The sequence below is a fragment of the Protopterus annectens genome, chromosome 14.part0 (genome assembly GCF_019279795.1).
Source record: "Protopterus annectens isolate FY-2018-M chromosome 14.part0, PAN1.0, whole genome shotgun sequence".
Lineage (NCBI taxonomy): Eukaryota > Metazoa > Chordata > Ceratodontiformes > Protopteridae > Protopterus > Protopterus annectens.
Window position 1 is genome coordinate 347832901 of NC_056748.1, and position 25141 is coordinate 347858041.

Here is a 25141-nt window from a genome sequence, read left to right on the forward strand (position 1 = left end):
GAAGACACGCCTGGTTACGCTTGTGTCCCTTTGCGGAGGCCTTTAAGTCTTCCTTTGCCGACGCCCCCTTTGATGGGTCCTCCCTGTTTGGACCCAAGGTGAAGGACACACTGACTCGGTGCGAGCAGGAGGGCAAGACCTTGACTGCCGTGGGGGCCCGTTTTTCTGCTCCCTCTAGACCTTACCCCAAGGCCCAGAGAGGAGGGAAAATGTGGTTCAGGAAATCTCAAAGGTCTTTCCCTACTCCACTGAGTGATCCCCCCTCTAGAGGCGGGGGAGGGGAAATTCAAGAAGACGCCGCCCCAGAGGCGGCAGAGGCCCCCGTAACTCTGGAGACCGCGATTCCTTTTGTGGTCCATCCTACGCTCACCGTCCCTGAGATGTGGCCCGACTGCGCATCTCCGGAGCCAGTCGGGGGTCGCTTTGCGGAACACCTGCAGGCTTGGGAATCTGTCACCAAGGATCAGTGGGTGCTCCAGACCATAACCGGAGGCTATCTCATCCCTTTCATCAAGATCCCCCCTCTTCCTATCAGGAAAATCCCGGATGTGCCACCCAGTCAGCGGGATCAAGCAGCGGTCGAGGTTTCAAAGCTGCTAAGAAAAGGAGTCATCCAGCCTGTCCCCGCCGACCAGATCTGATCAGGAACTTACTCAAGACTATTTTTGGTGCCAAAAAAGACAGGGGACTTTAGGCCCATTTTGGACCTCAGATCATTGAATCGCTTTGTAAAAAAAAATCCAAATTCCGAATGGTCACCCTTCAGTCCATTCTCCCGTTATTGGAGAAGGATGTCTGGATGTGCTCCATAGATCTCAAGGACGCTTACTATCACATTCTGATAAGTCAAGAGTCCAGGAGTCATTTACACTTCCGTCTGGGAGCCAGTCATTTCCAGTTCCGAGCACTGCCCTTTGGTCTCACCACAGCCCCCAGGGTGTTCACCAAGTGTCTGGCAGTAGTGACAGCTCACTTGAGAAGTCTAGGATTCCAAGTGTTTCTCTATCTAGACGACTGGCTCCTTACTGCCACCTCCAAGCATCTATTAGTTCGGGCGCTTATGACCACCGTCAGTTTGGGTCATTCACTAGGAATCACGTTCAATTGGGGAAAATCTGTGCTGCAGCCGTCTCAGCGTATTACCTTTATAGGCGCAGAGTTAGACACAAGAAGAATGCGGGCATTCTTGCCGGTAGAAAGGATTCGGGTCCTGCACTCTCAGGTTCAAACCTTGTTACCCAGATCACGAGTTCAGGCCAGACTGATTCTGCAGTTATTGGGCACGATGGCCTCGACTATTCTTCTAGTCCCCTTAGCCAGGCTGCACATGTGGGTGCTGCAATGGCTACTGTCGGTTCAATGGTCCTTTCAGGAACTCCCCTTGAACCATTTGGTCCAGATTACGGAAATTTGCCGTTGGGACCTACGTTGGTGGCTGCTTCGGTCCAACCTGGACCAGGGGCGACCCTTTGCCCTTCAGCCTCCCGTCACCACGGACGCCTCCCAGATAGGGTGGGGGGGTCATTATCTGGACAGGTCTGTCCAAGGCACGTGGCAGGTTCACGAAATGCACTTACATATCAATATCCTGGAAATGAGAGCGGTGCTACTGGCGTTGCAAGCACTTCATCATGCTCTTCCCCGGGGTACTATTGCGATTCTATCAGACAACATGTCGGTAGTCTGGTACATAAACAAGCAAGGCGGAACCAGGTCCTACCCTCTTTGCCGAGAGGCCATGAGAGTGTGGCATTGGGCGATTGCTACCCAGCGTTTCCTAGTGGCAACGCACATTCCGGGGAAATCCAATGTGATTGCAGACAGGCTGAGCAGGACTTTCCTGTTGCCCCACGAGTGGTCCCTCAACGACAGGGTGGCTGCAAACATCTTTGCCAAGTGGGGCCTCCCTTGTTGCGACTTGTTCGCCAGCCCTCACAATGTGAAATGCAGGGAGTTCTTCACTCTGACTCCCTCTCAGGGGCAGATTCCCAGGGACGCTCTAGCTCACAGTTGGCCCCCCGGTCTACTTTACACCTTCCCTCCAGTTCCTCTTCTCCCGAAGGTGATACAGAAGGCGATTTATCTAGGAAGCGACATGATTTTGATCGCTCCACACTGGCCTCGTCAGGTTTGGTTCCCCTTCCTTCTGAGGTATGCAGTGGAAGGCCCATGGTTTCTGGACCTGGTGCCCGACCTGTTAACTCATCAGTTGGGACAGTCTCACCCATCCCTCAGGTCCTTGAGGTTGGCCGCTTGGTTACTCCACTTCCAACCTTAGTCAGAGATAACTCTCTTTCTCCAGACGTCATCCACATTTTGTCCTCTTCTCACAAACCTTCCACTATTAAACTGTATTCCTGCAAATGGAAGAGGTTTGCTCTTTGGGCCCAGCAACGAGGTATAGATCCCCTAACCGCCCGAGTACCTCAGGTTTTAAAATTCCTGGCTTCTTTGTTTTATTTGGGCTCTTCAGTTTCCACAATTAAAGTCCAACTGGCAGCTATCTCTAATTTTCATGTCTCCTTTGAGCCTTCCTTAATGGCAAACAGGCTTTGCAAATCTTTCCTTAAAGGAGCGTGGCTCCTTCGGCCCCCAATAGCCCATCCTGTGCCCCCTTGGGACCTGAATATGGTTCTAGCTTCTTTAACTGCCCGCCCCTTTGAACCAGCAGCTACTTGTGATATAAAATTTCTATCTTGGAAAACTGCCTTTTTGGTGGCAATAACATCTGCCAAGCGGGTCTCAGAGCTTCAGGCTCTCTGTTCTAATCCTCCTTATTTGACCTTTCACAAAGACAGAGTGTCGCTCAAGTTAAATCCCTCTTTCTTACCCAAGGTAGCATCCCCCTTATGCATTCAACAATCCTTGGAGCTCCCTGTGTTTTTTCCCAAATTCTCCAATAGTGCAGAATATATTTTCCATCAGTTGGATGTTCACAGACAACTGCGTTTTTATTTAAGTAGGACCAATCCGACACGAAAGTCAGATCAACTGTTTGTGTCCTTTGCGGAAAATAGGTTGGGTCAACCGGTGGCTAAAACCACCATAGCCAAATGGATTAAAGATTGCATCTCCTTCATTTATTCACGGTCCGGCAAAGAGCTACCCTTCCCAGTCAGGGCTCATTCTACCAGGGCAATGGCTACTTCTGTAGCATTCCACTCCAAATTATCGATAGATGATATCTGTGCGGCCGCTACCTGGACTTCTCCGCACACCTTCATTTCTCATTACAAGATAGATGTGGCTTCTCGAGGTAGAGCTTCCTTTGGTTCTACAGTTCTCAGGAGTGTTTTCCAATGAGCCACCCGGGATTTAGGTGCTAGGGACGCTGTCCCATCAGTTATGAATGTAGGCGAGAGAGGATCCCATTACATCTTTTAGTTATGTACTTACCATAACTTCGGATGTATGGGATCCATCTCGCCTACATTCATACATACCCGCCCTCCTTCCCCCTTCCCATTGGATTTAGAGGGAATGTTGCTACTTACTGAGTTTTTCTCTTGAAGGACGTTAGTTTGTTACAGTTGCTGGTATGTCTCTGTGTCTGGATGTAGGTATGAAAGCGAACAAACAAGATCTGGGGAAGCAGGCGTGGTGCATTCTGGGATAAGGGGTAGCCCAGCCAATTAGAGACTTCATTCTAGTATATAGTGGCCGAGTCGGAGCCGATGGATCGGCTCCGAACCCATCAGTTTAGAATGTAGGCGAGATGGATCCCATGCATCCGAAGTTATGTTAAGTACATAACTAAAAGTTAAATATATGTTTAAAAGTTTTTATTCCACTGATTTTTCAAGCAAAGTTATTTTTTTCTTGTGACCTGGATTGCAGCATTAATTTGTGTGACAGGTGCTTATTCTTTGGTTGTGGTGATTATTTGAATTATGTCATGCAGTGGGGTCACCATTTTATATCTCAACAATAGAGTTTATTTTCAACAATGTGTGCATTGTCTGGCATGGCAAGACTTTTTCCCTAAGAAAGTACTGCATGCATTCCACTCATTAAGTGTGTGTGTGTGTGTGTGGGGGGATATTTTGCTGACGCATCAAAACAATGAAATTATCTCTGTTACATGCCGCAGTCGAGTAGGTTTCCATATGAAGCATCGGAGAAAACAGTTGGTGTAGGAATTTGTCCTTCCCCAGGAATTGTGATTTTAGAGTTGCTTTTGCAGAATGGAGTATACTGCAGTTGCTTAGAAAGGCGTGTCATGCTGTGTTATCATTGATGGTTCTGTAATGGAATAAAGATTTATATGCAACTATCTTGGTGTACCAAAGCCCTTCCCTCACTAAGTGTGTTGGGCTTGGTTAAGGCAATACTATTCTGAGCAACTGAAATATGAAACTTTTTTTTTTTTTTTTCCTTTCTCATGTCCTTTAAATGGCCAGCACACAGTATAAGTAACCAGCTCAAGATTTTCATAATTGTTTTTAACAATGCAGATTCTGTTTGCCTTAACATGTTAGTCAGGCTTATGCTAATGCCAGCCAAGCTCGTGTTAATCCCTCTACTTCCTACACTCCAAATCGTCACAAAAGAAGCTATGAAGAAGATGAGGATGTGGACCTACATCCTTCAAAGCAGAAAGATCAGCACTCTGGTATGAGTATTTGTGACTGTGTTGCATGTCTGTTTTTTTTTCCACATCCGTTTATAGCTATGCACTATTTCCATGTGAATCATAACTTGGTTTGCACTCTTGTACTCCTGCACTGCATTTTACTGTCTGACATCCAAGGATTTTAGCACCGTCTCTAAATGTATTGATTGAATGTCATGATATTAGTAAATTATAATAAAAAAATATGAAGAGCCAGTGGCAAATGTGTGGGAATTTAGGCAATATATGCATGGATGGCAAAGCTAATCAATAGAATGAGTATCACTGTTTACATGAAAAGCTGCCTGAATTTGATGATAGACTTGCATAAGCATACTTGAATACACGGTATATGAGTGGAATATGGTGGAGAATAGAATAAGATTCTTCTTTTTATCTCTCTTTCACAGAAATTCATGTGGGTGGGTAAGCAGGATTCATAGTAATTTTGTGGACAGAATTAGAGTGAACTGAGCAATTAAATAAATTTTTCTTTCTGCCTACAAGCAGGAATGGAGCTGCCATTAGGATGGCTTAAAGCTAGGGTGCTCTTCTGCAGTGCTGGTCACCTAGTTTTAAACAGTCTGGTTACCACAGAAACGTCTGTGGAGGAGGAGAGTGGGAATGATGGCTCAGACGGTGGCTTTCTCGTGTGCAAGGTGTAGAAGTTAGAAGAACAAAAGATGTACATCTGACCCAATAGAGAGAGGTTGTGTGTGTGGCAGATTTTGACACTTGAAACAGTGAGGTGCACATCCATGTGCCAAATCCCTGCGGCACTTGTCCTGTGCTTTTTTATATATAGGTTCATTGGTAAGTACTAGGGTAACTTCCATTGCGGGCCATTTTAAGCCTTGCCAGTTTCTCTCTGTGCATGAATTAACCTATTCCATTTAGAGATCGACTTTACCCATCCCATGTAATGAGCATAACTGGGATCATGCCATAGATATTTTGAGGGGACCCAAGCATGGGATAAAGCATTTAGGGGCTGCCTCTGTCCATTAGTACAGGGAGATGTCTTGGGTTAAATTTTCTATTTCACATCCATAGATCCAAGTTGCGCTTGAATGCATGCAGGGATGAACTTTTGTTTTATGTGCATCATTGCTCTCTTAGTATCATAGTCCTACTTCACTCAAGCTTCCTACTTATTTCAGACTATTGTTACTCTTGTAACCCTTAATGTCGTCATCTTCACATTTGCCAGTACTGTAATAGCTTTCCAGTTAGGGTTTTGTAATTCCTGAATTTCATACAGGATTCTGGCTGCAGCTTGACGTACTGATTGATCGAATTAGGAGCATGACCTCATTGTCCTTAAATTCACTACTCCTGAAAAATGCATCTGTTTTCTTTTGGTCTTGGATGATGATTTTTCTCTTTGCCCTTGATGGCCCATTGGTGCTATTATAGTCACACTTTTTTATTGCTTTTCTGTTGGAGCGGCCTTCACCCCCACCCATGTGCAGTATTTTGCATTTATCATTGTTTAATCTTACCTTAAGTCTAGTCAGCCCAGCTCTGTTAGTCTTGTTTTTATCCCTTTTTAGACTTTGACTCTGGCTTTTATCAGTAACTGAGGTATGGGTGTACTCCATTGAAAAATCACCAGACAGATTCCTGTGGTACAGCACTAGTCACCATCCTGCCCTCTAAGGGACCTTTTTCTTCGCATCCTCTGCAATGTTGTTCCTATTGCACCTTTCGCACCATTTTTTTTTTTACTTCAAGCACTTCAAACTCTCTCACTAGCTTCCTGTGTTATGCAGAGCTGAAGGCTTTGCAGAAGTTGAAGTAGAATACACTGAATAGGGTTGCTGTTGAGTTCCGTTGGTACCCAGTTGTAAAATTGGATAGGATTAGACTGGTAGTCCTTTTGGTTTCAAATTAATGCTGATTTGAAACCCTTCCCCATTCAGGAATGGGACCAGCCACTCCTGAATCTTTTTACTGTACTTTCCTTGCAGAAGAGGTCAGGTCTATTAATTTATAGTGTTTTTGTATTTTATTATTCATGAGAAGTCACAGCTGCTTTAAGGGGAGGGAGTTGGGTGCTGTGGATAGCTGGCTCATCCCCTCCGTCCCCTCAATTCCTTTTGGAACTGGGCTGATACGGCTTCCAGAGGAATTAATGGGCCATTGGGCTCTCACCTTGGTTAGAGAAACTAATGTGCCTAGTTCCTTTTCCTAATGGATGAATGGATTGGTTACTTTAACACGAGGAAAGGAAGCTCAAAGTTATTAGGATTGAACAGAAGCTCTAAAGCTTGTAAAGGTGTTTATCCAATTGTTGTGGCTCTTTCCAGGCTTTTGGATAATGGATAGCCAGGCATTACACAGATAAGACGGTGTTTGTTTTTAGGTCACTTTATAAACTTTTTTGTGAAGGAGTGGCATAATCTGTCGTCCAAATTTTAGGGGAAAACTGTTTGTTGGAATGTGTTAATACACTGGATAGTTTTAGTAGTTACTGCAGACCATAGTAAAGCTTGTTTTAGGGATGTTTCCAACATTTATTCCAAGTCCCAAAGTATTTAGGATAGAGTCCATCTTCATGAGCTGTCACTTACTCCTTGTGAAGTAGCCTTTTCCAGTCATCTAGTACTTCATCTCAGGCCATTGTTTTGTATCCGTTTGCTCCAGGAACCTGGGCAGATTTTTGAGATAATTTTGTGGCAACTCTTCCATCCATTACTTGAGTCTAGTCCTTTAACCTCACCAGTTATTGTTTCCAAATGTTTGATGTCATGTCTTCATATTCACTTTTCTGTCCTGTTCCATCACTTCCAGTTAGGATCCTTCCCTTGCTCTTTCATGAAAAGGTAAGTCAAAGAATGTTATGATCCCTGCCTTTTTCCAGTAACTTTTTAATGTACATTTCATTCTTGGTTAGTTCGATCAGGTCTGTTCCTGAACTTTTTTTCTCTCATTCATATACAGTAATACAGTAAACCAAAGGGATACTGGCACATTTTGTAATCCTTTGTCTGCCTTTGCTTACACAACGCTAACTTTGCTTTCTTGCTGTTGTACCCAACTGTAATGCCCTGCTTTCTGCCTGTACCCTTCCTTGCAACTCTTCATTATGTTTAAGCCATGTTGACTTGGTGCTTTTTCCCCCTTGTGTCTTTGCTTGGTTTTTCCTTTAGCATTATTATGCTGGTTCTAATCCTTACTAACATTTTATCTTTGCTGTGATTTTTGCCAGATTTTTATCAGTCCTTCCTTTTTCCATCTTATTGTAGTCTAACCATATATTTCCCTACTTGTATTTTAGTATAGTACAGTTCTGCCACCTTCTTTCCCATGTTGAAACAGTTATCTTATTGATTGGTAGCAGCACTTTTCAATGCTTTCGACTTGCACAATACAAAATCTAGAATCCTTTTGTTCATAGTAAGGTTTGCAAATGTTGGAAAAATCCCTCCTGATCCAGAACATCCACCAGATTGTTTCCATTTATATTCTATTTTCCTGTATAGCGTAATATGTATTGTACTTGTTTAGCACAACTTTACCATTTCCACTGATGTTTGTCATTTAATCACTGCTGCAAGTAGACTTGGCTATATTGGTTAAATTCTGCTAAGGATGTAACAGCCAGCCAGCTGGTTACCAAAAGCTTCAGGGCGCCTTCCACTCACCCAAACTGTTGGTTATCTCAAGCTGACCTGACTGAAAAGTCAGGTATGTGCACAAAGCTTGTCAAAGCTTTCCTGAGACTGAAGAGTGGTCCTTTTGCAAGCTTTCGAGGTTCGACTGCTGCCTGATGTTGTTCCAAAGCTGGTGAGAAGATGTCCTTCAAGGATGCATCTGCAGTCATCACATATGGGTTGTCCTGCCTCAGGCAGCCCTTCGGTCGGCCGGATTCCAAAGTCTGGGTCCGGCGTCGGCTGATGTCGCCCCTTCCCCGACGTCAGAGCGCCTGGGGTATAAAAGCATCAGCCGACGCCATCTTCCTCAGTCTTTCTTGCCACGTGGTGCCCGAAGCAGAAGCAGTTTGCAAGTGCCGGTCAGCCAGCTCCTGTAATTCAGCTAAACCGAAGACTTCAAAAGCTAAGTACCCCGTTGGGGACTCTTTCTTGCCTCAGCCGATGTCAGATAAAATTAATAATTGTTTAACTTGTGGGAAACAAATACCTCATAAGGATTTCCACTCTTAATGCCTACCTTGCCTAGGCCCAGACCACGACGTCTCGGCCTGTTCCGCCTGTGCTTCCTTCAACCGACGCACTCTTAAGACGTCTGTCGGAGTTTGCAGAGGAATTTTTTGGGGCTAGTTTTGCTTACAAAATGCCGTCGGAGACTCCAACTTCACATTTAATAAAGAAACGGGAGGACAGGGACCGACACACGCGGTCCGCGGTTTCGGCTGAAACCATGGCCAGGCCTACCGCGAGTGTCTCGGCTGAAACAGAGTCCTTGGTACTTCCGTCCACCGAAACCGTACAACAGACAACCTCGACCCCGGAGGCCACTACTGTATCGGTTGTTGAATCTCCATTGGAATCTGGTGTCCAGGAACCTTCCGACACCATTCCCTTAGACAAAACTACACCAGCACGTGGTGCAGCCAGGCCTCCTGCATCCATGTCTATTAAGGCATTCTCTAGGGCTAAAGCTGCTAAACACTCAAAATCTATGCCTCCCAGGGTTATCCCCCAGGGACCCACTACAGGTTCTCAGATCCTTAGTCTAGCAGAGGACCTTATTTCTCTAATTAGGGGCTCTCAACCTCCTACAGAAAAAAGGCCCAGGGTTCACCCCTCTGATCCCCTCTCCTCAGATGAGGCCTCTGATGGCTCTGCTCTCTCGGACTACCAGGAGGAGGCTTTTTCGGCCTACGAGGATTCTGATGCAGAGGAATCTATCCCTTCGGCCTCCCCTCCTGAAGAACTGTCTTTTGGGGAAACTCTGCGCACTATGAGGGAGCATTTCCAATGGCAGGACCAGGAATTCTCTGATTCCAGGAAGAGATTAAGGACCTTCTTGCATTTGCCTCAGCATAGACCTTTGGCTATTCCCCCGGTTTTGAATGTCATTGATGATGTGTACTCTGAGTCTAGCACAACCCCTGACACTCTCCCTCTGGCTCCTGCCAAACCCGATAGGTACTACAGGGTCCCGGAATCACATCTTTTCCTTTACAAGGCCCACTCTGCTGATCCAGAAACCGTTTTCCAGGGCCCTAAAGGGGTTGCAGCTGTCGCTACAAAAAATCCACTCCCCTCTGAAAGGGAGTCCAGGGCTTTAGAGCGATGGGGTAAAAAAGTGTATACTTCTGCTACACTTTCTATGAGGGCTTTAAACTGTCAATTTCATATGATACAGTACCAAGAGTATTTGTTAGATGAATTGCATAAAAAACTGTCTTCACCTGAACCCCTAGATCGCAAATCACTTCAGGATCTGGTACATAACTCTCAACAGGTTAGCAACCAGTTCTTGCAGTGTGGTTATGATGCATGGAAGCTTCATGTAGGTCAGCTATGACAGGTGCAGTCATACGTAGGCATGCTTGGCTGAAGGAACAATCTCTGCCAGACCATGTTAAAGCAAAGCTTCTGTATGCTCCACTGGAAAAGCAAAAGTTATTTGGCTCCACTGCTCAGGAAGTCTTAAAGAAATTTGAAGAAAAGGCAAAATCTGTACAAACAGTCAAAGATTTTATGCAAGTCCAACCACCAAGATTCAGCAGAAATTGGCCTTCCAAGAACTGGTCCTTTCCAGACACAGACAGATTTCAGAGAGGCAAGAACAGGCGTGCCAGAGGTAGAGGGCAAGCTAGAGGCTCCTACAGAGGACGTCAATGGCAGCCTCCCAACCAGAGAGGTAGTGCAGGGCCTACAACTGCTGCACAAGGACAGACTCAATGACTTTACTTTGACACCGCCAACCAGGGCTCAATTGGAAGCACCTTTGGGCGGAAAGCTTTCCTTATTTTCAGAAAATTGGCACATTTTTACAAGGGACAAATGGACACTACAAATAATAGACAAAGGATACAGGTTCCATTTCCACACATTACCGAAAAGAAAAGGCATGCTAGACCTGCCACCAAATCGAAGGGCAGAGGCTTTGAAACAAATCTCCAACTTAATGAAAATGAAAGCAATAGAAAAGGTTCCTCTCTCAGAACAAGGCCAAGGATTTTATTCCAGACTCTTCCTTGTTCCAAGAAAAGAAAAGCAATGGAGGCCTATTCTCGACTTGTCCGCACTAAATACTTATCTCATTGTGCCAAAATTCAAAATGCTGACTCTACAGCAACTCCTTCCCATGCTGGGCACGGGGTCTTGGCTGGTAACTCTGGACCTCAAGGAGGCATACCTGCATGTCCCTATCAGACAAAGCTGCAGAAGACACCTCAGATTTCTTGCAGGTTCAGAGCACTATCAATTCTCAGCATTGCCCTTTGGCTTATCTACTGCGCCCAGAGTATTCACGAAATGCCTGGCATCAGTAATTGCATACTGCAGACTTCAGGGGATGCAGATATACCCGTATCTGGACGACTGCCTTATACAAGCGGACAGCCAACAAATTTTGGTAAAAAACTTGAATTATGCCATCCACCTTCTTCAGGCCTTGGGATATACAGTCAAAATTCACAAGTCAAGACTTGTACCATCCCAAAGAATAACTTTTCTGGGTGCGGATCTAGACACAACCACCCAAATGGCTTTCCTCACAGAAGAAAAGCAAAACCAACTACCGGATTACTTCAAAAACCTGTCAAGACAAACTCAGCTGACTGCAAGGAAAATCCTGCAGGCCCTGGGTTACATGGCTTCTTGCATTCTTCTGATTCCTCAAGCAAGGCTACATATGAGGAAATTACAATGGTACCTAAGGAGTTTATGGACTCAGCACAGTCACAGCTTGGAAACTTTGATACCACTCATCCCATGCCTTCAAAGGGAATTTCTGTGGTGGGCTCAAGCAAGCCAGTCAAACAGGGGTTTGCCCTTCAGCAAACCAATAGCCAGCCAAACCATTACAACGGACGCTTCAGAACACGGATGGGGAGCGCACATGGAGGGAAGATGCATTCAAGGACTATGGTCACAAAAAGAGCTACGCATGCACATAAACCAAAAGGAAATGCTGGCAGTGGTACATGCTATTGAGGCCTTCAAATTATTTCTACATCAAGGCCACCTGCTAATAAGGACAGACAACACTACAGTTATGTGGTACATAAACAAGCAAGGAGGCACCCATTCCTACCCTCTTTGCAGACTGGCGATGAATCTATGGGAACTTTCCTTGACACAATATACAGCTGCAATCCCAGTTTGTAACAGGAAAGGACAATATACTGGCGGACAGCTTAAGCAGGAACATCATGGATGCACATGAATGGATGCTGCACCCAGACATCTTCCATCAGATAACACAATCATGGGGGAGACCGGACATAGACCTCTTTGCCTCTGCACACAATCATCAGCTGGAGAAATTCTGTTCAAGGACATACCACCCACAAGCATGGAAAGTGGACGCCCTCTCTTTCAGCTGGAGAACTCTAACAGTGTATGCATTCCCACCTCTTCCATTAATGACCAAGGTCTTACTGAAGATCAGGGCAGAGCAGCCAAGAGTGATTCTGATGGCTCCGGACTGGCCAAGACAGCACTGGTACCCATTGCTAAAGAGCATGTCACGGACGAAACCATGGCTTCTTCCACAATGGCCGCTTCTCCTGACACAGCACAATTACAAAACTCTGCATTCCAACCTGAAAACATTACAACTAGCTGCCTGGAAAATACCTTGACTCATCACCAGGATAAGCTATCCAAGAGAGTGAAGGATATCATCATGGAAGCTCGCAGGCCTTCCACAAGAAAGGCATACTCAGCAAAATGGAAAAGATTTCACACCTGGAGCACCTCAAAGGGCCTAGATGCAACAGTTATGAACATGGCACATATATCCTGGAATATTTGGCAGAAATGCTCCACAATGGCCTGTCTTACTCTTCCATTAAAATTCATGCTTCAGCAATTTCAGCAGAGTACGATACTGATCCACCTCTCTTCTCTCATCCTCTCCTAAGACGGTTTCTACGAGGAATTAAAAACATTAATCCCCCAAGGAATCCACCAGTACCTACTTGGGACCTTAACTTTGTGTTGGAAAAACTAACACTGCCTCCCTTTGAACCAGCAGCATCTGCAGAACTACAGTTCCTGTCTTGGAAGACTGCTTTCCTTCTGGCCATAACCTCAGCAAGAAGAGTATCTGAGTTACAGGCCCTCGTGGCAGTACAGCCATTCCTTATCTTTCATCAAGACAGAGTCTCTTTGAGAACCAATCCTTCATTTATGCCAAAGGTGGTATCCAGGGTCTCCTTAAACCAAGCTATTCACCTGCCTACCTTCTTTCCAAATCCACAAAACAAAGGGGAAAAGCTTCTGCACACTCTGGACATACACAGACAGTTGCGCTACTACTTGGATAGAACTAAACGTAACAGAAAAACTGACCAGCTGTTTGTAGCATATGCTGCTAGTGCACAAGGAAAAGCAATTTCAAAACAGACAATTTCTAAATGGATAGGAAACTGCATTCGCTTTTGTTACTCCTTTCATGGAAAAACTGTGCCAGCTAACATTAGACCTCATTCCACCAGAGCCACAGCCACCTCCACAGCCTTCTTAAGAGGGGTGGCTACCAAGGACATTTTAGAAGCTGCTACATGGAGCTCCGTGCATACATTTTCCAAGCATTACAATTTACCTTTATATTCCAGATCCAGAGCAGGCTTTGCTACAGCAGTCCTGTAGGGCATTTTAGCTACACCATCCTTTACATAGATCCTCCACCCCCAGATTGGCTATGGTATTCTACCCATATGTGATGACTGCAGATGCATCCTTGAAGGACATAGTACAGTTTTGTACCTACCATAAATGTAGATGTCCGATAGGTATGCATCTGCAGTCAGGTTTACCCTCCCTCCTTCCCCTCTGTGGTATTTCTTGGGTACTTATCCCTATATGTTCATGTTTGGAATTTATTGCATTCCTCCAAATTTAGCCTTCCTTAGAGGGCACCTGGCATCTGGGGCAAGAAAAACTGAGGAAGATGGCGTCAGCTGACGCTTTTATACCCCGGGCGCTCTGACGTCGGGGAAGGGGCGACATCAGCCAATGCCGGACCCAGACTTTGGAATCCGGCCGACCGAAGGGCTGCCTGTGGCAGGACAACCCATATGTGATGACTGCAGATGCATATCTATCGGACATCTACATTTATGGTAGGTACAAAACTGTACTTTCTCTTTGGGGAAGAAAATCTCCACTTAATTTTGTTTTGACAGAAATAGTACATTTTTGAGAAACTTAAGGTGTTAATCCTGTTGATCATTAATGTAGTAGCCTTAGCTGTATGGTTTTATATCCTGCCAAGGATACAACAGCCAGCTAGTTTCCAAAGCTTCAGGGCACCCTCCATGCACCGAAACTGTCAAGCAGCTTGAGCTGAGCTGCATAAAATCAAGTCTGAGCACGAAGCCCTCCAGAGCTTTATTGCCACCAAAAAGTACGGTCCTCTGAGGCTTCAGAGGATTGACGGTCGTATTGTGTTTACTTTGCCAAGTTCTCTTTGAGGGTGGGGGGGACTTCCATTTTCTTGATTATTTTGTTTTATTACTGTCTTTTTCAGGAAAGTTATTTAAAGCTAGGAGTGTTACGTTTTAACATACTGTTTAGAAACTATAGTATACTTTTAAAGGCAACACTCATTTTGTCTCTCCCATTAAAAGTAGTATAAAGTAACTGAAAACATTTCTTCTCTGTGATGGAATTTATTTTTCTTTTTTTTTTGAGGTGTGCATAGTGTAAAGTGCTTTTCACTGTGCTTTCTGTCAAAGTAATTTTGTAATAACTGGTAGTGTTCACCTGTAGTTGTTAGTTTTCACTGTGAAGGAGGCACCATTTCCGGCTTGACTGTGGAACAGAATCTTGATTCCATGGTCAGTCCTTCTAGCCACAAATAGAAAACGTTAAGCAAACAGCCTGCATTTGCTACAACAGCAGTCTAGCAGTTTGCTTCAGCCACAGGTGGGTGACTGCTGTGGCCAATTGTTGTACCTCAGACTGCTCATCTTTTTCACAGATCCCTCTGGTGTGGCATCTACAGCCACTATGGACTAGCGTTACCCACATCCTCTGTGGTTGTTGGGGTCTCCTCGATGGACAAGGGAAAACCACTCTTGTCAGTCCTGGAAGAGGAAAGGTTTCCCTGTTTGTGTCAGAATGCTGTAACCATCCAGGAGGAAGCAGCTGTTGCCTTTAGTAACACAAGTGGCCTTATTTTTCCCATCAAAATGTTATGGAAATTCAAGCATGTGTCCAATTCTCAGATGTCTGTGTATTGGAGTAGTTTACTTGGTTTGTCTCTGGTTTTAATTTAGGCTATTGGTCATTCTTGTAGTTTCTGGTTAAAGAAATAAAGAAGGATTCCTCTTTCCTGAAGAGAATTTGTGATTCTGATTCTGAACAGGAAGGTGAAGGGGCAGAGTTTTTTCCCCTCAGATTTCTGATTCACTTTGAGAGCAGCTAAGTTTGATTCTTCCTTGGGGGGGTCCTTTCTTTGAGATTGTTTCTAGAATGCACCATTGTTTTAAGAGGAAGAACACCAATGTTTCTCAGTCCCTCAGAAAATGCTATGACTTGTTTCTGCAGGATTTTCCAGAACCCATACCCATTCCTCCTGTTCTGTTTGCCTTAGAGGGTGTGTTACTACCTGCAATCTTCCTGCTAGACGGCCAACTGCCCCTAAGAAAAGCAGATAGGATGTCTAGAGTTCCTCAGTTTTAAAATTTTCCACACTATTCCCAATATCAACTGAACAGCTAGTTAATCTCACTGCTGTTAAGCCCTTAGTTAATGCCAATCCTACTGTTTCTGATAAGGATGGGAAAATTGATAGGTATGGGGGGAGTGTATACTTGCTCACCTTTGATAATTAAAAATTTTGAAAATCACGCCTATACATTTGTTCTGACATTGTGAATGTGTGAGATGTTTTATCTGAAGTCTCTTGTCAGGAAAAATGTGTTTTAAATAACTTGGTTTCTTCTGTTGTACAGGTTACCACTCACTGCTTGCAGTGTGTGTATGACTCTACTTATAGGGCTATGGCCACTGGTACTGATGTTCATCGTGTTACCCTGCTGCAGTCATCACACTTGGGTTATCCTGTCGTCAGGTGGTCCCGCAGTCGGCTGGAATTCCAAAGTCTTTGTCCGGCATCAGTTGCTGTCGCCTCATCCCTGACGTCAGTGCGCCAGGGGTATATATAATGCAACCGACACCATTTTCTTCAGTCTTTCCTGCTGCGCGGTGCCCGAAGCAGAAGCAGTTCGCAAGTGCCGGTCGGCCGACTCCTGAGATTTTCGAATTCGAATTTCAGACCGAAGTCTTCTATAAAGCTAAGTACCCCGTTGGGGAAACTTTTCTTGCCTCAGACCGATGTCATAAAAGGTTAACAATTGTATTTCTTGTGGGAAGCAAATACCTCTTAAGGATTTTCATTCTTATTGCATACCTTGCCTAGGTCCAGACCACGACGTCACTTCTTGTCGGTTTTGTGCTAGGTTTAATAAGCGTACTATTAAGACGATTTGATTTCGCACGACACTTTTGGTAGAAAATTTAACTACACCATGCCGTCGGAGCAAATGACTACTGGCGTGCACAAAAAACGCAGGGATAAGGACAGAATGCCCAGGCCTAAGCCAGATTCCGAGGCCTCGGCTGATCCGGTCTCCGGTTCTCCAGTTCTCAGTGAGGCTCCAACGCAGCCCCTGACTACTGCAGATCTGGAACCCGAGACCGCTACGGAAATTTTGACGGAATGTACCAGGTCGACGCAGCCTTTTACTTCTGGTCCTTCCGATGACTTTGCTTCTAAAGATGTCGCTGCTACAGAAACGCCATTGGTTTCTGAAGGCGTTTTCAGACAGAGACTCACCATTAAAACATTTTCTAAGTCGAAGACTCCTAAATCTAAAAGGACTGCACTTCAGTCTCCTGGTCATGGCTCTATGCCTAAGAAACAGATGCTCAAAATGGCTGAAGATTTGATTTCTTTAATCAGGGCTTCACAGCCCCCTCCTGACAAAAGGCCTAGACAAGAGGAAGATTCTGCTTCCTCTGAGCAACTATTTCTTCGGATTCCTCTGAGGACCAAGACTTTTCCTTCTTTCCTTATGAAGATTCTGATGCTGAGGACTCTATTCCCTCAGCTTCTCCACCTGAAGACTACTCCTTTGGGGAAACTTTACACACTATGAGGGAACATTTTCACTGGGTAGGTCAGGACTACTCCGATTCAAAGAAAAGGCTCAGAGTTTCTTTTACTCCCCCAACACAGACCACTTGCCATCCCACCAGTTTTGGACATTGTGGATGATGTCTATTTAGAATCCAGTTTCAACCCAGACACTCTACCTCCTGCTCCGGCTAAGCCTGACAGATACTACAGAGTGCCTGACTCCCACATATTTCTTTGCAAAAGCCCAGTAGCTGACCCAGAGACTGTCTCCCAGGGTCCCAAGGGGGCTAAGGCTTCTATGGCTAAAAACCCAGTACCTTCCGAGAGGGATTCCAGAGCACTAGACAGGTGGGGGGAAAAAGGTTTACACCTCCGCCACACTAGCTATGAGGGCACTGAATTGTCAATTTCATATGCTTACGTATCAGCAATTTCTAATCTCTCAGTTAAAGCAAAGAATAACCTCCCTCCCCCAACAATCTGAATTGAAAGAAGTGCAGGATCTGTTGCACGCCACTGAGCAGGTGGGCAAACATACCTTACAATGTGGGTTTGATTCTTTGGGGGCCTCCTGCAGAGCAGCTGTCACTGGGTCTGTTATACGTAGGCATGCTTGGTTAAAGGAACAAACTCTGCCCGATCATGTTAAAGCAAAACTACTAGATGCTCCTTTACAGCAGGATGTACTTTTTGGAGTTAAAGCAGAAGTAGTTTTAAAGAAAATGGAAGATAAGGCAAAATCTATGCAGACAGTCAAAGATTTCCTACAAGTACAGCCCCCTTGCTTCAGCAGAAACTGGCCAACAAAAAATTGGTCCTTTCCAACCACTGACAGACCACAGAGGGGTAAATACAGGCGCCCAAGGGGCAGAGGACAACCACAAGTCCAGTATAAACCACGACAATGGGGCACTACAACACAGAAGGGAGGAGAAGACCGGTCTCACTCCACCAGAAGGCAAACTCAATGACTTGCACCTCATCTGGCCAAGCAATACTCTCTTGGCAGCCCCCTTGGGGGGAAAACTCGCACTTTTTGCAAACAACTGGCACATTGTCACAAAGGACAAATGGGTCCTAGAAATTTCACGAGGATACAGATTCCATTTTCACACCTTGCCAATGGAGAGGAATGCCAAACCTGCCACAAAATCAATGGGCAGAGGCACAAAAGCAAATTACAGCTCTCATGGACATGAGAGCCATTCAACTGGTACCTACTCAAGAGCAAGGCCAAGGATTTTACTCCAGACTCTTTCTAGTGCCCAGAAAGGACAATGCTTGGAGACCAATTCTGGATCTTTCAATTCTAAACACTTACAAGTACCCAAATTCAAGATGCTAACACTACAGCAGCTACTTCCCATGTTGGGCAAGGAAGCATGGCTAGTAACGTTGGACCTCAAGGAGGCATACCTGCATGTCCCTATCAGACAGTTGCAGAAGATACCTCCGCTTCATTGCAGGTTCAACCCATTACCAATTCTCTGCACTGCCCTTTGGCTTATCTACTGCGCCCAGAGTTTTCACAAAATGCCTGGCACCAGTAATTGCATACTGCAGACAGAGGAATTCAAATGTATCCATACCTGGACGACTGCCTCATCCAAGCAGAAAGCAAAGACATTCTCTTACATCATCTGGCCTTTGTGGAGCATCTACTAAACTGTCTGGGGTACACAGTAAACGAAAAGAAGTCAAAACTAGTACCCTCACAAAAACTGACATTCCTGGGTGCCAGCTTGAATACAACGGCCCAGAAGGCTCATCTTACGCCAGACAAGCAACTACAACTGACTCAATATTTCAAGACATTGGCAACAAAGACCCAATAAACTGCAAGAAAATTTCTGCAGGCTTTGGGCTTCATGGCATCTTGCATACTAATAATACCATTTGCAAAGCTGCATATGAGGAAATTACAATGGTACCTAAAAAGCGTATGGTCTCAACACAGCCACAGCTTGGACACAATGATATCTCTCATTCCCTGCCTACAACAGGAATTTCTATGGTGGTCACAGGCATGTCACCTCAACAAGGGTCAGCCTTTCACCTTGCCTCCAGCCAGGCAAACTATCACAACAGATGCTTAAGACTACGCCTGGGGGGGGCACACATGGCAGGACAATGCATTCAAGGCCTAAGGACTGCAGATCAAAGAAATCTGCAAATAAATCAAAAAGAGATGCTAGCTGTACAGAAAGCTCTGACAGCCTTCAAGGATCTATTACATCCAGGACATCTTGCAATAAAGACTGACAACACCACAGTAATGTGGTACATAAACAAGGGGGCACACATTCCTACCCTCTATCCAGGCCAGCAATGATCTTATGGAACACAGCTCTGGCCTACCAAGTCCAGTTACAAGCTCAGTTCCTGCCAGGACAGAAGAACACATTGGCAGACGACCTCAGCAGAAACGTCAAAGATCCCCACGAGTGGAAACTAGATCCACAAATATTTGCAATGATAACTCAAAAATGGGGCCTTCCAGACATAGACCTGTTTGCCAGTCCTCAAAACTACCAACTGACAAAATTTTGTACAAGGACATTTCACCATCAAGCTTGGAAAGTGGACGCTCTCTCTTTCAGTTGGAAAAACCTGACAGCATATGTCTTCCCTCCATTGCCTCTCCTCACAAAGGTTCTTTTGAAGGTCAAAAAGGAGAGACCATGACTGTTTCTCATAGCCCCAGACTGGCCACACTAGCACTGGTACCCGTTATTGAAAAATATGGCTCACAGCCCACCATGGATATTGCCTCAAATACCCCATTTGCTCACACAACAAAACAAACAGATTCTTCACAGCCAGCTCAAAACTTTAAATCTGGCTGCATGGCAAATCAACTAAACATCCAACCAGCTCCTCTTTCACAAGCAGCTCTGGATGTTATTCTGGCAGCAAGGAGGCCAAGCACCAGGAAGGCTTATTCGGACAAATGGAAAAGGTTTTGTGCCTGGAACCAAGCTAAAGGCCAAGACACAATTCAGCCTCACATTCTACAGTACTTAGCTGAGATGTTGCACAAAGGCCTTTCCTTTTCTTCAGTTAAAATCCATGCTTCAGCTATTACAGCTCACTACGACACGGATCCACCTTTATTTTCAAATCCTCTTCTACGGCAGTTCCTCAGAGGGGCAAAAAACATTAGATCACCCAGGAGAGCTCCTACACCAACATGGGACCTCCAACTTTGTTCTGGAAAAGCTAATGCTACCTCCCTTTGAACCAGCTTTCTCTGCAGATCTTCAGTTCTTATGGAAGACTGCCCTGCTCCTAGCAATAACTTCAGCTAGGAGAGTCTCAGAACTACAGGCACTAATGGCAGTGGAACCTGTCCTCATTTTTCATCAAGACAGTTTCTCTACGAACTAATCCTTTCTTTATGCCTAAGGTGGTTTCCAGTGTAGCTTTAAATCAAACCATCCACCTACCCACCTTCTTCCCCAATCCACAGAACAAAGGTGAGAGACTCCTGCATTCCTTGGACATTCACAGGCAGCTTCGTTACTACTTGGACAAAACTAAGGCTTTCGGAAAAACTGACCAGCTCTTTGTATCCTATGCTACAGCTTCTCAAGGGAAGGCTATATCTAAGCAAACCATTTCTAAATGGATAGGTCATTGCATACGTTTCTGCTATACCCATCATGGGAAACCAGTTCCTGCTACCATTAGATCCCACTCTACCAGGGCAACAGCTACCTCTACAGCCTTTCTCAGGGGGGTTCCAACCAAGGAAATTTTAGAAGCTGCAACTTGGAGTTCTGTACACACCTATACCAAACACTATCACTTAACTCTTTACTCTAAGTCTAGGGTGGGCTTCGCCACTGCAATTCTGCAGGGCCTTATTGCCTCCACTAACCCTCTATGATACCTCCCCCCTACCTTAGCTTTGGGATTCTACCTAAGTGTGATGACTGCAGCAGGGTAACACGATGAACATAGTACAGTTTTGTACATACCATAAATGTAGATGTTCGAGTGTTCACCCTGCTGCAGTCCAGGTTACCCTCCCTCCATCCCCTCTGATCTACTGGCTAAATCTCTGCTATGCCTTACTGATGTATTTGCTTATAGCTGAAGGGATTTTGTGTTTGTGCAGTGTTCACTCCATTTGGTACTAATTCTGACCACCTTTTTGGGGGCACCTGACATCTGGGGCAAGAAAAACTGAAGAAAATGGCGTCTGTTGCATTATATATATCCCTGGCGCACTGACGTCAGGGATGAGGCGACAGCAACCGACACCGGACCAAGACATTGGAATTCCGGCTGACTGCAGGACCGCCTGACGACAGGATAACCCAAGTGCGATGACTGCAGCAGGGTGAACACTCGAACATCTACATTTATGGTGGGTACAAAACTACTTTTTTTGAGGAGGGTTTTGCACTGCTGCATTCTCAGAACACCCCAGAAATTTAAAATGAGATTTTAAATTCTCCCTTGGATAGAAATTGTGTTTGCCCATGTGATGCAGAGGTGATGAAAGTGTGATGGAAGGGGCAGGCTGATCCAGGGAATCTGATTTTTTTTCAGCTCTCTTTTTCCAAGTTGTTCAAGGGGGCTTTCTATTTCCTCATCCAGTTTTGGTAAAAAAAAAACAAAAACAGAATAAACAGTCCAAATAATTCGTAAACAGATGTTTAAGAAGAAATGGATGGCAAGAGGGATCCAAAAAGAAGTATCCAACCTACCAAAGCCCAGGACAGTACAAGTCTGAAAGACTAAAAGACCCTTTGTACCCCCCCCCTTCCACCCTGGCCCCCTTTTTCTTCCAAAAATATTTAATCTCTGTTTTTCTGTTTGGCATCAGACTGTTTCAGACAAATGGGGTTCTGGAAGTCCTTCAGTAAGGTTACTGATGGGAGTGGAAGAAAAATCCTTCTTTCCAGAGGGCCATACCTCATCCTCCAGATTACTTTGCTTCCACCTGATGTTCATTGTGCATACAGTTGCAGTCATAACAGATGGGTTTTCCTGCCGTCAGGCAGGTCCTCGGTTGGCCGAATTCCAAAGTCTGTCCGGCGTCGGATGTCGTCGCTTCTTCCCTGACGTCAGTGCGACAGGGGTATAAAAGAACCAGCCGACACCATTTTCTTCAGTCTTTCTTGCCGTGCAGTGCCCGAAGCAGAAGCAGTTCGCAAGTGCCGGTCGGCCAGCTCCTGAGATTACGAATATTTTTCAACTGAAGACTTCTTGAAAGCTACGTACCCTGTTGGGGAAACTTTTCTTGCCTCAGACCGATGTCAGATAAAGTTAATAATTGCATTTCATGTGGGAAGCAAATACCACATAAGGATTTCCATTTCCTCTGCATTCCTTGCTTAGGCCCAGACCACGATGTCTCGGCCTGTCGTTTTTGTGCTACATTCAACAGACGCACTATTAAGCGTCGGGCGGAGTTCGCCCAACACTATTTTGGTAAAAAGTTTAATTACATTATGTCGTCGGATAATCCAACTACAGTTTTGAGTAAGACGCAAAGATAAGGACCGACATACGAGGTCCACGACTTATACCGACACCACACTAAAGCCAACTACAGGTGCTCCGGTTCTCAAGTGAGGCGCTTACGCAGCCCCTGACTACTGACTACTGATGACACTTCATTAGTGGTGTCATCTGTACCCGAGGTCGCAGGCTCTTCGGCCCACAACCCGACTACAGATACCGAAGCCACTCTTGGCGGGGAAACTCAGAGTTTAGATGGGCCTGCCACACCTCAAGGTGTCTTCAGGCCTTCTTCTTTTTCCATTAAGGCTTACACTAAATCTAAAGCAGCCATGCATTCTAAAAGACAAGCTCCACAGGGCCCCTCTCAAGGCCCCATGCCTAAAAAGCAGATGCTCAAAATGGCTGAGGATTTGATTACTCTCATCAGGGGTTCTCAACCCCCCTCGGACAAAAGGCCCAGAGCGGAGGAAGAATACCCTTCCTCGGACCAGGTCTCCATTACTTCAGAGCATTCTGAGGACCAGGAACATTCATACTCCCCTTTTGAAGATTCTGATGCCGAGGAGTCCATTCCCTCTGTCTCCCCCCTGAGGATTACTCTTTTGGGGAAACCTTGCATACCTTGAGGGAACACTTCCACTGGGAAGGCCAAGAGGACTCAGACTCCAAGAAAAGGCTCAGGGATTTCCTCTTGCTCCCCCAGCACAGGCCTCTGGCAATACCTCCTGTCTTAGACATATTAGATGATGTGTATTTCGAGGCCAGCCTTAACCCAGATTCTTTACCTCCAGCTCCAGTCAAGCCTGACAGATATTACCGGGTTCCTGATTCACACCAATTCCAATACAAAAGCCATGCGGCTGACCCAGAAACTATTTCACAGGGTCCCAAGGGAATTAAGGCCTCCACTGCCAAAAATCCACTACCTTCAGAGAGAGATTCCAGAGCGTTAGAAAGGTGGGGTAAAAAGGTATACACCTTCACCACCTTAACCATGAGGGCATTAAACTGTCAGTTCCATATGTTAAAGTACCAACAGTTTTTGTTATCTCAGTTGAAAAGCAAAATGTCGCAACCTGAACAACCAGACTTGAAGGAGTTGCAGGATTTGTTGCATAGTGCAGAGCAAGTGGGTAAACATACCTTGCAATGTGGTTTTGATGCTTTAGAGGCCTCATGTAGAGCTGCTGTTACAGGATCAGTCATACGTAGACATGCTTGGCTCAGAGCAAACCTTACCAGATCATGTCAAAGCTAAATTACTAGATGCACCTCTTCAAAAAGATGTATTGTTTGGTGTTAAAGCTGAGGAGGTATTAAAGAAAATGGAGGAAAAGGCAAAATCAATGCAAACAGTGAAAGATTTCCTTCAGGTACAACCTCCATGTTTCAGTAGAAATTGGCCTTCAGAAAATTGGTCCTTTCCAGCCACGGACAGACCTCAAAGAGGTAGATACAGGCACCCGAGGGGTAGAGGGCAATCTCAAGGATCATTTAGAGGCAGACAATGGCAAACACCTACACCAAGAGGTGGTGAGGATAGTTCACAGCCATTCAGAAAGCAGACCCAATGACTTTCCCCTTTGCATGCCAAGCAAGGCTCAAATGGCAGCACCTTTAGGCGGAAAACTGGCATTATTTTCGAAAAATTGGCACATTGTCACAAAAGACAAATGGATCTTGGACATTATAGACAGAGGCTACAGATTCCACTTTCACACCCTTCCAAAAATGAGAGGCATGCCAAACCTGCCACCAAATCAAAGGGCAGAGGCACAACAACAAATTTCTGATCTCATGGACATGAAAGCTATTCAAGAGGTACCCGCACAAGAACAGGGTCAAGGTTTTTATTCCAGACTATTCCTGGTACCAAGGAGGGGCAAAGATTGGAGACCTATTTTGGACCTATCCATCCTAAACACATATTTACTCGTACCAAAATTCAAGATGCTCACATTACAGCAGCTTCTTCCCATGCTGGGATTAGGAGTCTTGGCTGGTAACATTGGACCTCAAGGAGGCATACCTACATGTCCCAATCAGACAAGATTGCAGAAGATACCTCAGATTTCTTGCAGGTTCAATCCATTATCAATTCTCTGCATTGCCCTTTGGCTTATCTCCTGCGCCCAGAGTGTTCACGAAATGCCTGGCATCAGTAATTGCCTTCTGCAGACTTCAAGGGATACAAATATACCCATATTTGGACGACTGCCTGATCCAAGCGGACAGCAAACACTCTTCTGAAGCACCTGGCGTTTGTAATAATGTTGTTGAATTCTCTGGGATACACAGTCAACAAAAAGAAATCAAGACCAATACCCTCTCAAACAATTTTCCTGGGTGCCAGCTTGGATACAAACAACCAGATGGCCTACCTCACGCCAGAGAAACAAGGGCAACTAACTCAATACTTCAGAAAACTGGCAGCCTTCACCAGGCTGACTGCAAGGAAAATCCTAAAGGCTCTGGGATTCATGGCATCTTGCATCCTGCTAATCCCATGTGCAAAGCTGCATATGAGGAAACTTCAATGGTACCTAAAAAACTTATGGTCTCAACACAGCCACAGTTTGGAAACAATTATATCACTGATTCCATGTCTTCAAAAGGAATTTCTGTGGTGAGCTCAAGCATGCCAAAGAAACATAGGTCTCCCATTCTGCAAGCCTCAAGCAAATCAAGTCATCACAACAGATGCCTCGGACTACGCCTGGGGGGTGCACATGACAGAGATCGGTGCATTCACGGCAAATGGTC

The 25141-nt window shown here is 45.2% G+C and overlaps 1 protein-coding gene across 1 annotated transcript in view; it reads left to right on the plus strand.

Moving 5' to 3' along the window:
* LOC122788982 (minichromosome maintenance complex binding protein) overlaps positions 1-25141 on the plus strand; it is a 1363580-nt gene that overhangs the window by 174724 nt on the left and 1163715 nt on the right. The window contains exon 7 of the mRNA XM_044056074.1: positions 4483-4612. Coding sequence (XP_043912009.1) covers positions 4483-4612 — 130 coding nt within the window. The remainder of the gene's footprint in view (positions 1-4482; positions 4613-25141) is intronic.